Source organism: Medicago sativa, chromosome 8 (genome assembly GCF_051527215.1).
Source record: "Medicago sativa cultivar Bolivia chromosome 8, Bolivia_mono, whole genome shotgun sequence".
In the NCBI taxonomy this organism is placed as follows: Eukaryota; Viridiplantae; Streptophyta; class Magnoliopsida; order Fabales; family Fabaceae; genus Medicago; species Medicago sativa.
In genome coordinates this window covers 7,360,227-7,373,612 of record NC_140756.1, presented here as the reverse complement: position 1 = coordinate 7,373,612, position 13,386 = coordinate 7,360,227, and the positions used below count along the sequence as shown (strand labels likewise).

General features: G+C 34.5%; 1 protein-coding gene and 1 pseudogene across 2 annotated transcripts; one reads left to right on the top strand and one right to left on the bottom strand.

The window, feature by feature from the left end:
* The first annotated feature begins 6,248 nt into the window (after positions 1-6,248).
* Positions 6,249-10,128, top strand: LOC146896574 (NAD(P)-binding Rossmann-fold superfamily protein). The gene is made up of 9 exons (XM_085737591.1): positions 6,249-6,540; positions 7,988-8,100; positions 8,392-8,445; positions 8,595-8,679; positions 8,828-8,933; positions 9,234-9,320; positions 9,412-9,509; positions 9,610-9,719; positions 9,878-10,128. Exons 1-9 carry the CDS (start codon positions 6,276-6,278, stop codon positions 9,941-9,943), a joined length of 984 nt encoding a protein of 327 aa, XP_085593717.1. The 5' UTR covers positions 6,249-6,275; the 3' UTR covers positions 9,944-10,128.
* Positions 9,963-12,484, bottom strand: LOC146896573 (non-specific phospholipase C4-like; annotated as a pseudogene). The gene is made up of 4 exons (XR_015023441.1): positions 11,775-12,484; positions 11,128-11,537; positions 10,865-11,035; positions 9,963-10,489 (listed from the first exon to the last, which is right to left on the bottom strand). The product of XR_015023441.1 is annotated as a non-specific phospholipase C4-like (transcript).
* Positions 12,485-13,386: the final 902 nt, after the last annotated feature.

The following is a 13,386-nucleotide window of genomic DNA, read 5'->3' as shown; positions in this document are numbered from 1 at the left end:
GCGTAAACATGATCATTGTCGTATGAAAATAAATGGAGAATGTCATTTAAAAAGAGATACGAGAAAAAATAGAATGTCTATTAAGTGGGTCTCATTGTCATTGATTATTTTTTTTATGTTTTTCAAAATTGTATATCTTTAATTCTTTTTTTGTTAAAATAATGTATCTTTATCTTTGTAAACGAAAGAAATAAAAAAAACATAAATAAAGTGGATTTTGACTCAATTATAAACATGTTAAGGTTCCCAATTTATTTATTCATAAACAAAATGTTATGGTTCCCCAATTGCCGGCTAACATGTTGCCTTGTTACATTTCAATATAGTTTTCTTTCTTTTACGCTACATTTCTTATTCATTTCATGACGGCAAATTATTTTCAAGGAAACTTCTACGGACGGTATGTCAATAAAATGGTTGAAGTCAACATACGCTTCGTAGCAAAAAACAACCGGCTTTTGTCTTTCAACTTATTGAAGTTACTCTAAAACATAAGCCACACACAAACAACGAACAATGACCTCAACACTTACTTGCTACCAAGTCAATCACTAAATAGTTTAAATGGAAAAAATAAGTCCCACTATCATTAATTATTTTAAAGATTTTTATGTATTTATCTCTACAAATGGAAAAAATGAAAAACAGTTTAAATGAAGATAATTTTAACTCATATTTATACACAACAAATCATACGATTCCAAACATAAGAACAATTGTCAACCAACAACAGACATAAACTATAACACAAACAAATCACTAAATAATTATATGATCAACCAAAATAGAAAGAAAAAAAATTGTTCGTATTCTAAGGAGATTTTGTTTAGTCTATTAGCCCTTCAATAGGAAAAAATAATAAGTATGTTAAAAAATGTGTAACTATAATAAAATCGTTGTTCTCATAATCATAATTTCATAACCTTCAAACAACAACTAGCCTTTTGAAGCGGTGCGATTTTCGATTACCGTTTTGGAATTCTTTAGCGTACATGTATAACCAAATATTCCCTTAGGTGCCACATCTCTTGTTTTGTCTTATCACTCCTTGCTTAATCATGAGTGTTGAAGACAATTGAGTTATTGCAAAAGCCGGTAGGGGTTGTTGTGTTGTTTCAATTTATAAGTATTGGAAGCACTACTTGGTGGGTTCATCAAAAGGGTTTTAGCTATCCTTAAAAAATTCAACATATTATTGACTTTGACGGGATGATTGATCGTTGAGAAAACATACGCTTTGCATTTCCAAATAGGGTTTTTTCGTGCTGCTACCATTGAAATTCATTCATCCACCTCTATTAATATCAAGTAAGGATATCCTCAACTTATTTGATGAATTACTAATGAAGAATGTTTTTTGGTTTTCCCAAGAGTACCGAATTTCCCTTTCAATAAGGAGTATTGTTTTTTTTCCCTTTCAATAAGGAGTATTGTATTCCCTTTTAATAAGGAGTTTTTGTGTTTATCGGAGACAATGAGTTGCATAGCTTGGAATTGTCGTGGGCTAGGTAATCTGCGAACGATTAGTGCGTTCAAAAAGCTCTTGCAAGATAAAAATCCCACATGTGTATTTCTCTCGAGACAAAGAAAAAAGATTTTGAGATGAACAAATTTCGGAACGTTCAAGGTTTATCTAGTGTTGTTGCCGTTAGGTGTTCGGGAGAAGGTAATAGACGTGTCGGGGGTCTTGCAATGTTTTGGAAGGAAGGAGTTGAAGTGGAGGTATTATCCCTTTCCTCTAACCATATTGATGTCTTAATTGTTGTTGAGAATGAAGATGAGAAATGGAGGCTTACCGGGGTATATGGTTTTCCTGAGTCTCGGATGAAGCATAAAACTTGCGAGTTAATTAACCGGTTATCATTGGTGGAAAGTACCGATAAGTGGCTTCTCATGGGGGATTTTAATCTAATTCTTTCACGGGATGAGAAGGAAGGTGGGAATTTTGGAAGCTCTCATATGATTTCGATGTTTCGGGACACTCTTCAAAATCACAATCTCTCGACTTAGGTTTTGAGGGGGATAAATTTACTTGGCATAATAGACAAGATGGTGTGGCTAATATCAAGGCGCGCCTTGATAGGATGGTAGCAACGCCACTGGTCCTCATGCTATCCTTCGGCTTCGATGGTGCATTTAACAAGATATGCTTCGGATCATTTACCTTTGTGGTTGCGGCTTGCCTCTAGGAAGCCAAAGAAAAAACAAAATGTTCTTAAATTACAACGTTTTGAAGAATGTTGGTTGCGTGATAGTGGAATTTTGGAAGCGATGAAAGGTTCTTGGGAGGTGGCGGGGGATTCTATGTCCGACAAAATTAATCGATGTGTGAATGATCTTTCTAACTCGGAGTAAGGATCGTTTTTGTGATGTCCCCAATCGATAAAAATGTTTCAAAAGAAATTGGATGATCTTAATAAGCAAACTCAACATGAGGGGGTGATGTCGAAATTAGACGAGTTAAGGCTAAATTAAATGACTTGGTAGAGAGTGAAGAAATTTGGTGGGCTCGGTAGGTCTCGTGCTTTGTGGTTAAAGCATGGAGATAAAAATACAAAAATTTTCCATCATAAAGCTTCTCGGAAAATCTAGAAATTGGGTGGAATCTATATGTGACGATCATGGGGAAAAATTTGATGATGAGGATGACATTGCCATAGTTTTTAATAATTTCTTTCAAGATCTTTTCTCTACAAGTCACCCAAAAAGAATTAATGAAGTTGTGCAAGTGGTCAAAGATAGATTGTCGGATGATATGCGTAACATATTGGAACCCGAGTTTACGAGAAAATGAAGTGTTCTTAGCCGCTAAAATTTTAAAGCCGCAAGCTACCCCGGGACCGGACGGAATGCCCGCTTTATTTTATCAACAATTTTGGAGTATAGTTGGCAAAGATGTGACTTCTTTTGCTTTGAAGATTCTCAATGGTGGTGGAAATCCGAGCAGCATTAATTATACATATATTTGTCTCATTCCAAAAAAGAAGAAGCCGAAGGTGCCATGGAATTTCCACCTATTTCTCTTTGCAATGTCATTTTTAAAATAATTACAAAAACAATTGTGAATAGGTTGGAATTGATTCTTCCGGATATCATTGGAAAATTCCAAAGTGCTTTTGTGCCGGGACGTTTAATTACCGATAATGCCTTACTAGCTTTTGAGTCTTTTATTATATGAGAAAAAAAAAGAAAAGGCAAGAAGGGGTGTGTGGCGTTAAAGCTAGATATGTCAAAAGCATGTGATCGTATCGAGTGGAATTTTTTGATTGAGGTGCTTCGCCTATGGGTTTTTCTCGAAATGGCGTAACTTGATTTTCAATTGTATTTCCACTTTGTTTCTTTCTCTGTTTTGTTGAATGGTAGTCCTTGTCGAAGTTTTATCCTCAACGAGGCCTCCGTCAAGGGGACCCTTTATCTCCTTACCTATTTATCGTATGTGCCGAGGTTTTTTCGGGCTTCTAAATAAGGCACAAACAGACAATGGTCTTCATGGAATTCAAATTGCTAGAGGAGCTCCAAAAATTAATCATTTATTTTTTGCGGATGATAGCCTCATTTTCTCGTAGGGATTCTTTTCAAGATTCTCAAACTATTCTAGAAATTCTTAATACTTACCAATCTGCTTCGGTCAACTTATTAATTTGGACAAATCTGAAATTTCTTTTAGCCGAAATATACACGATGATCGTAAATCTTGTTCCAAGGTTGGATGCAAATTAAGGTTGTTGAGTGTCATTCAAAGTATCCGGGACTGCCTCGCTTTTGTTGGTAGGTCTAAGAAACATGTTTTCAATTTTGTCCAAGATAAGGTGTGGAAGAAGCCGAAAGGTTGGAAAGAAAAATTTCTATCAACCGCCGGGAGAGAAGTTTTGATCAAATCGGTGGTTCAAGCTATTCCTACGTATGTAATGAGCTGTTTTCTACTTCCGATGGGAAAGTATGATCGGTAAGTTCGGTGGGGTAGCAAACAAGGTGAGCGTAAAATTCATTGGATTAAAAAGGAGACATTATGTAAGGAAAAAAAGAAAGGTGGAATAGGTTTTCGAACATTTCATGAGTTTAACCTTGCAATGTTGTCTAAACAAGGTTGGCGTATTATGCACAACGATGACTTATTGATCTCACAATGTCCGAAAGCACAATATTTTCCTAGAAGCAATTTCTTGAAAGCTTCAACCGGTTACCGCACGAGTTATACATGGAGAAGTATTTTGCAAGCACGAGTGGATGTTATTGAGAAAGTTGGTCCTTGGAGAGTAGGAGACGGTCGTCTAATTAATGTATGGGAGGATAATTGGCTTCCTTATCAAAACGGGCACAAGATTTGGTCCCCTAAACCTCCTAATTGTGATATTATGTTTGTCTCGGATCTCATTCACCATGATATTCGATGTTGGAATGCTCCTTTAATTAATGAAATTTTTCTCCCTTTTAAGGCTCAACAAATTCTTCAATTGTCAATTTCTTTCTCTCAATTGCAAGATGAATTTATGTGGGGTGCTTCGCGGTCGGCTATTTTTTCCGTGAAGAGTTCATACCATTTCTTAAAGGCAAGACGTGAAGCGGTTGGCTCACATAGCTCAATGCTGGACAATAATCGCCAAGTGTGGAAAAAATTATGGAAAATAAAAAGTATTCCAAGACACATCCACTTTTCTTGGAGGATTCTACATGAAAAACTACCGGTAAAAAATGATCTTTTTAAAAAAGGAATGAGTAACGATCCATTGTGTTTTTTTTTGTGGGGAACATAATGAGACAATTTCACGACTCTTTCTGGAGTGTCATTGGTCAAAGCGGATATGGGTTGCTTCCTCTTTAGGCGTGATATTTAATTCACATGATTCCGGGTATGTTCCTTTTCATAAGTGGTTGGAGGAAAATATTATTGATGTCGATGAGGATATTATAGTCTATGTTTTGGCCTTGTGTTATGAGATATGGTGTGCTAGAAACAAGAAATGTTTTGAGGGGACCGATGTTGATCTGTTCAAAAGGCACAAAGATCTATTGTGAATTTTAAGAGTGCTAGTACGGTGTTGGTGGAGACTCTAAGTGGAGGTCCAATTTTGCCAATATACGATGTTCATTGGACACCTCCTTTTAGTGATTTCTATAAGCTTAATGTTGATGCGGCAGTCCGATAGAGGGTGATAAGTGGGGTATTGGTGCTGTGGTGAGAGATAATGAAGGTGTTGTCGTTGGGGCTAGTTCTTTGGCAAGTCTTTTCATCACCAGATTTAGAGGTTGCGAAGCTTTAGCAATGCGGAAGGGTTTGGAATTTGCAAAAGACATGTTTTTTCGAATCTTATAGCGAGAATCGATGCTTCTAATGTGGTTTTAGCGTTGAATGCTCACCAACAATCTCCAAACTATGTTGGATCAATTATTCAAGATTGAATTAGTTTTAAGGGTAATTTTCGTAGTTTAAATTTTTCACATGTTAGGTGTGAAGCCAACCAATGTGCTCATTTTTTTAGCAAAATATGCTCTTAAGAATTTAGATTGCATATGGATTGAAGAAACTCCGCCTTGTATTTCGGTCTCGGCATTTGATTTATTGCCGACTTTCATTAATGAAATTGTCTTTAACGTCAAAAAAATAATAATTTCATAACCATCACTATTATAAAAAAGAGAAAACATATTTTAGCAACTCACAATTTTCTCAATTTAGTTTATGATGAAAAATAAAGTTATACTAACAAGTGTTTCGGTGTCTCTAACCCAATTTTTAAGATAAAATTAAAAATTGTTGTTTTTATTAAGGATTCAAAAATAAAAATAATTTATAAATTTTATAAGAATTCAAAAATAGAAATAATTGATAAATTTTATGGGAAAAAAAGTTACATTTTATTGTTTCAATGTGCATAATTTTTAAAATAAATTTTTTACTTTAAACTTCTAAACAAATGTTCTAAGGTCATTTGTTAACATTTCTTTTAAAAATAATACTAAAACTAGCGATTGACATTTTCATACTAAAAATAAATTAGTGTTTGTATTATAATGAACTCTAAAGACTAATTTATCTTTAGATTAAAAATGTCAGGTGTATTAATTATTTTTCAGAGATGAAATTGAATTGTAAGAAAATAATGAAGGAGGAAAATGAGATTTTACTCTTAAGAATGACACGTGAGTTATGAGGTCAGCATTTATTAGTGGAAAATAAAAAACATGTGGTGCTTAATTAAGGTTGGAGTTGAAGTGTACTATGTAGAACGTAAGTAACTAGATTTTGTGTGTTGTGTACTTGTGTAAGTTGAATAATGGCTTCTACTGTTTTCCTTCAGTTTCACTCTCTTTCTTCTTCTTCATCTTCTTCTAATCATCAACTCTTCCTCACCAAACTCCCTAATTACAACAATCCAATCTCCCAATCTTCTACTTCTAAACGTGCTTTCAATTATAAGCGCGTTTACTCAAAAGCTGTTTCCACTGACTCACAGAAACCTCTCATTGAGAACAACCAAAACATTCCCTCATCATCATCCTCCAAACTTGTCCTTGTTCTTGGTGGTTCAGGCGGTGTTGGTAACCATTCATTCATTCTTCTTCCTTCTCTTTCATTTGTAATTCAAATTTTAAAATATAACTTGTTTTCTGAAATCAAACATGTTGTTATCTCCTTGAGTGAAATTAGTTTGATTTTGAATTTGCTTTAGGCTCACCGTGTTTGGATAAACAACTTAATTTGCAGCTTAAATTATAAGCGCTTATGAATAAGCTGTTTCTATAACAGAAGATAAACAAAAGTTAAATTGTTTTCGTATGTGTAATAAGTTCTTTCATAAGTTATCTTCAATAGCTTATAAAAATAAGCTGAAAACATCTTATGTACATGTCATGAGCGATTTTCATAAATTCTCCAAACCAGTATCACAAGTGTTTGTGCTCAATCCAAACAGGTTCTTAATGTTTCATACCGAAATATTTACATATTGTTTAACTCAGTAGAAAAAATAGAATGATTAGTCACTCTAGATGCATTTACGATGATTAAAATCAAATGGTTGAGACTTGAGACCAATTTACCTTGAGTCCTTGAGCCATCTGATTTGTATCCAATGGCTTGAACTAGCATACTGCAGTGGCCGTTGGGATTTTTTACTCTGGGGAGTCCTGGTCAGGATTTTTGAGAAATCTCAATAAATATTTGAAGATTGAAATAGGTATCAAACATTTATGCCATGTTTGGATAAACAACTTATTTTGCAACTTATAGCATAAGTGCTTATGAATAAGCTCTTTCAATAACACAGGTTAGAATAAAGTCAAACTGTTTTTGTATAATTTATAAGTTGTTTTCATAAGTTACCCTAAGGAGCTTATGGAACTAAGCTGAAAGCAGCTCATAAACATGTGATAAGCTGTGTTCATAAGTTATCCCAAAAAGTATCACTAGTATCTATGTTAGTGGATAAGCTCTAATAAGCTAATTTATAGAGGCCTTTAGTGGTTGCTGACTTTTTTACTAATTATAAAAATATTTCGGTGGGTGTTGTTTATTATGTTGACTTTATGTTAGATCAGTTATATCAGTTAGTAGTTAGTTGCTGGCAATCTGTTACAGTTGGTTAGATTTCTGTTTCAGTTTGTTTGTTTTAGTTCAACTTTTTGATCTTGTAAATAAGACGTGTTTCATTCATTATTCAATAATTCCGTTGAGATCAATGACAAATGTTTCACTCATCTTCTCTCATCGTTTACTTTCATATGGTATCAGAGTCTAGTTACGATCCAAGGACATGTGAGCTATACTAGCTTGTGTGACATAGACTCAACTTAATATTGTTGATGAATAGTATTAACAACCTTGTTGGTAATATGTCGTATTGTCATTGTGGAATAAGGAATTCCTTTTTAGTGTTATTTTATGCATTCAGAAAACAACTGTAAAATGTGGAAGTGCATACATAATCTATGCCAATAGTTTTGATTCGGGGAGTTTGTGAATCAGTTGACTTGACTTAATATTCAGGGCAGCTAGTTGTAGCATCACTGCTTCAGCGGAATATTAAGTTGCGCTTGATACTTAGGGATCTTGAGAAAGCCAAGACACTGTTTGGTGAACAAGATGAAGAGAAACTGCAGGTATATCACGACATCTACACTATAGTTAACAGACAGTGTAAGTCTAGGACTTGTTCGGTTTAGGGAAAAATTTCTGTTTCTGTTTCGTTATTTTCACATATAAATACAAAAATCAGATGACAATTTTGTGATTGCAAGTAAGAACAGAGAGCATATTGATATTTTTTATTTTTTTAACAAAAAGGCCCTTAATTGCTTTTGTGGTACCACCAAGGAAGAAAAAGCTTTGTGGCTCAATTTTATGTCATTCATTCTCAATATATTTTCTTAAAGAGCTCTTGAATATGATAGGTATTCAAAGGAGACACAAGGAAGCATGATGATTTGGATCCATCCATGTTTGAGGTAAACTCTTCAATGCACCTGACAAATACATAACTGATACTTGTTTCATCAGTATTGTTTTTATTTGGATTCATCATTTCATCCAACCAAGAGAATATATGGTAAATTGGTAATATTTTTTGTTTCTTTCTCTTTGATTATCCTTGTAGGGAGTCACTCATGTGATTTGCTGCACAGGAACAACAGCTTTTCCTTCAAGGCGGTGGGATGATGAAAATACACCAGAAAGAGTTGGTAAGAATCACATTCTGCATATATATTGCAGATTTCGGTTTCATAGCTAAATTGAAATATATAGTTTCGTGTGTGGAAAATTCCTTAATCGTCAACTTTTCAAGCACATCTCAATATTTTGATTTCGACTATTTTTATTTATTTGAAGATTGGGTGGGAGTGAAGAATCTAGTATCTGTGTTGCCTTCCTCAGTGAAAAGAGTTATTCTTGTATCATCAATAGGTGTGACCAAGTGTAATGAATTGCCATGGAGGTAAGCATACCTAATAATTAGTTCTCAGTTTAAACTTTAGTGTAGCCTATCCATGATCGGCTATAAACTCTTTATTCCAGCATCTAGTGTGACCTTAATGGAAGAATTAGCTGATACTTGTTTTTGTTGGCATTTATTGATTTAAGATTCGGTTTCACTACGTATGGTTACTACCATGCTACTTGTTGGCCTTTCTTGATTTAAGATTCGGTTTCATTAAGTGAAAAAAAAAAAACTATGTAAACTATGTTGATAAATGGACTTCTCTCATAGACTTGTTAATCTTCATTTTTCACGTAGCATTATGAACCTATTTGGTGTCTTGAAGTACAAGAAGATGGGGGAGGAATTTCTTCAGAATTCTGGCTTTCCATATACTATAATTAGGTAAGATGAAAATGTTGCAGATATTGTTACATTGATAACCAAAATGTTGAATGTTCCCGAAATCTCCTCATATATTTAAAATGCATTTTAGACCTGGAAGGTTGACAGATGGACCATACACGTCTTATGATCTCAATACATTACTCAAAGCAACAGCTGGGCAACGGCGAGCAGTGCTTATAGGTCAAGGTATGCCAATAATGTTCATCGCATAATTTTATATGATAGTTTATACCTTTTCTAAAAGTGTTTTTGCTTAAAGTGTTAGAAATTTTGTGACGGCTTTCAGGAGATAAACTAGTGGGTGAAGCCAGTAGAATTGTGGTTGCTGAAGCTTGCGTACAGGCACTAGATCTAGAAGTCACTGAAAACCAAATATACGAAGTTAACTCTGTTGAGGTAAACTTTCAGTGGTAATTTTGTTTTTAGGTATATATAGTTATACATGGATGTGTTAAGTATATGCGATCCAAAATCCCATTATAGAATCAAAACCGTAAAATTCTTAATATTTTTAAGATTTGTTTATTATTCATGCTGAAATGCATATGTTTCAGGGTGAAGGTCCTGGAAATGATGCTCAGAAGTGGCAAGAATTATTTGTGGCCGCGCGCTCTAGCTGACTAGACTTGTAATCAAAACTTGTATACAAATAAAAGCAATTTATATGCATCATATAGGGAGTTCAGCTTTACAATTATTGTATATATACTTCTTCATTCATTATTGGAAGGTGAATATAAACTTCTTATTCAGGGTAGTTTCATTGACAATATTGCCAATTATAAGCACTTGTTTCATAAATAAATTATGTGCAAAGTTGATTATTCACCACCGATCACAGGTTATACAAGACAACATCTTGTGAAAGAAATTTTTGGAATTGGGTGGTGTACTGCATGTATTAGCACAATCAACAATTTCACAACCATCAGCTCCATTTTGCTTTGCTTTCTCACACTCATTCAAGAATGTATTGAATGCATCCTCAACATATTTAACTGCTTCTGAAACACACATGTTCTCGATCAACTTCTCGGGATATATACTCTTTCTATGATCCCCATTTAGAGTAGCTGCCATTAGTACCAATTCTTCCTGAAATTCACTCAACTTGGCTTCTTCTTTAGCAGCAGCTTCACGCAGCTTAATTGGTTCGGGCAGTTTTTCTGCACAATGAACACTTAAATAGTCAAGAAACACGATGGATGGTCGAATTTGTTATTCACGTACATGTAATATCAATAATTGATTAATGATAGACACTATAATCACTGAAAACAGAATTGATCGACTTTATTCAACACTCTAAAGTAAGTTGCTTACTTTAGAGCAGTCTGATCCAACATGAATTGAGGTAACATTTTATTTATTATAAGCTCAAACAACACACATATATTAGATAATTTCTTATGCATTAGAATATAGTATAGTAAAATACTATTTTTACTTCACACCCAAAAGGTATATAAAATTATAAAAATACAATATAGTCACAGTAGAAGAAAGGTGAAGAACATAAAGAACAAATATTGATATTTTACCTGGACAATCAGTTCGTGGACTGCTTAAAGTTAGAAGGCCCTCAAATGTTCCAGCCCATGCATCCCTCTTTGTCAAAAATTCAGGGAGATTGAATATCTTCTTCACAGTTGCTGGTATAGATGAATGCTCATATTGTGATGTTGGAAATGGTCCAGAAGGTTCATGCAATACTGTATAATGTAACCATGTTATGATTAATCTGTGTAATAATAATGAGTGTAAGAACTATTTTAGTTTGCATGAATATGCATCTTATTCTTACCTTTTCCTGGCTCAATCCATGGAGAAATAAAGATGGTTGGAACCCTAACACCAAGCCTATCAAACTTAAACTTGAATGGCTCAGGACCAACAATGTCATCTGGACTAGGAACTCCGTCCACCGGCATTGGCACGTGATCGTAAAATCCTCCATGTTCATCGTAAGTAATCACAAACAACATTTCATTCCATTGCGGACTGCCTCTTAATGTTTCATACACTTCTTTTATAAATTTTTGTCCTTCTCCTACATCGTGAGATGGATGATCGTCATTTCCAGGTATTGATAACAAGTCGAAAAATCTTTGTTCTATCACCACGTAGTTTGGTAATTTCCCTTCTTCACAATGCTTCTTGAATGTTAACCCGTATTCATGAAATTTATCTATGTATTTCAGCTTCCTAAGACTCCTGAAAGTGATTAATAGAATTATTTGTCAGCGAAATAAGAGTATAGTATTAGCTAGCATGAACTAATGTTTAATCTAGCTTTTAAAAAGATTTTCTAAAACCAAGTTTCTCTCTAAATTTTTGCTTATAGAAAAAAAACTAATTTTCACTTCATTAAAATGGACGTTAATCTATATTACAAAGGCAATCAAATTTGATACAAGATATTATAAGGTACGAAAATGGAAATGAACAAACCTGTAGAAAAGGGTGGATGGTGGTTGTTGATAATAGATCCCAAAATTGAAACCACTTTCGTCCAAAGAATCAAATATGGTCTTTTGAGGTAACCCTCCAATGAGCTTATTTGTGTCATTGCTAGTTAAGCCATGTGACGTGGCCGAATGCACATAGAGCCGGTTTGGTTGGGTTGATGCGGGAACCGAAGCGAACCAACGATCACAAACCGCAAACTCTTTAACTAACTCCTTGTAAATGGGTACCAAATCCGGTTTAAACCCATTCATAACCGCCTCTGTCATTGTCACCGTCGCGTTTTTTGGTTTCTCTTGCCTCGCTGCATTTTGAACGAAGCCATCCATCATTGGAGGCAACTTTTTTGCTGCTGAGGCTTCGCTCCATGGTTCTCCAAAAATTTGCTCGTAAATATCTTGGATGGAATGACTGGGTGCAGGTCAACGTAGATTGACCGGTCACCGAATTGAACCCGGTTGGAGTTGGAATCGACGTGGAGATTGGGTTTGACTCTGTACCGATAACACCGTTGATTTCCGGGTTGAGGGACTTCATCCAACCCAACATGTGGTCAAAAGAACGGTTCTCTTGAACCAAAATGACCACCGTTTTTATGGGGCAGCTATGAATAGTAGTGCTAGAATTTGAAGTCATTTTCTTGAAAATTTCCTTTTTTTGTGTGTGGATTTTGTTGATAATTCTCAAATGGGAATACCAATCCGAGAAAGCGAGACATATATATAATACACTCAATCATGCGGTGAAGTTATATTCTTGGTGAAGCAACTTAGGAAGGCATAAAGAATATACTATAATGCACTATTTGACATATTAACTTCTTTATTTGATTAAAAAAAAAAGATATCATCTATATATACTAATTTTATATAAATTACAAAAAAAAATTAAGTGAAAAATAGACTCAAGTCAAGTATCTAAATAAAATTAAAATCCTCTGCATACAATTTGTTAAATAAGGAAAATATATCATAAATATGCATGTGTTCCTTTAACTTGTCGTGATGGAAAATGGATATGAAATGTAACATAAATATGCATGTGTTCCTTTAACTTGTCGTGATGGAAAATGGATATGAAATGTAACAGACAAGTGATAAGGTGCATGTTTTTTTTTTGAAGAATTTTTTGAAGAAGCTAAATAGCCCACAATTGGCACCGGAGAGAATCGATCTTGAGACCTTGCGGAGGAGCACACTCCCAAGACCCAAGCCAATACCACCAAAGGCCAACCTAAGTGGGTTGTGATAAGGTGCATGTTAGCTAGCATATGGGGAACCTTAACATGTTCACAATGATATTATTGTACGATAACTATCATGTTCACGCTATTGACTATTGAGTTTTCTTTCTACAATTAATGAATCATATCGCTAACCAACAATAATAGAATAATGCAATGATACATATATATCAATTTTTTCAATACTCAATTCTTTGATACTAAGCTACTACTTTTATGAATTATGAAATCCGAACATGCACACAAACGAATCATGCTCCCGGTATTATGCCAAACGTGAAAGTTTTTGATTATGGCTCTGTTTGGTAAAAAGAAGTCATAAGCTAGCCGATAGCCGAAAAGCTAGCCGATAGC

What these genes read in the sequence shown, in the direction of transcription:
- LOC146896574 (XM_085737591.1), top strand. Translation starts at nt 6,276, where the DNA reads ATGGCTTCTACTGTTTTCCTTCAGTTTCACTCTCTTTCTTCTTCTTCA. An exon ending in AAGATGAAGAGAAACTGCAG is followed by an intron (nt 8,101 to 8,391) that starts GTATATCACGAC and finishes TGAATATGATAG; the next exon opens with GTATTCAAAGGAGACACAAG. An exon ending in TGGATCCATCCATGTTTGAG is followed by an intron (nt 8,446 to 8,594) that starts GTAAACTCTTCA and finishes TTATCCTTGTAG; the next exon opens with GGAGTCACTCATGTGATTTG.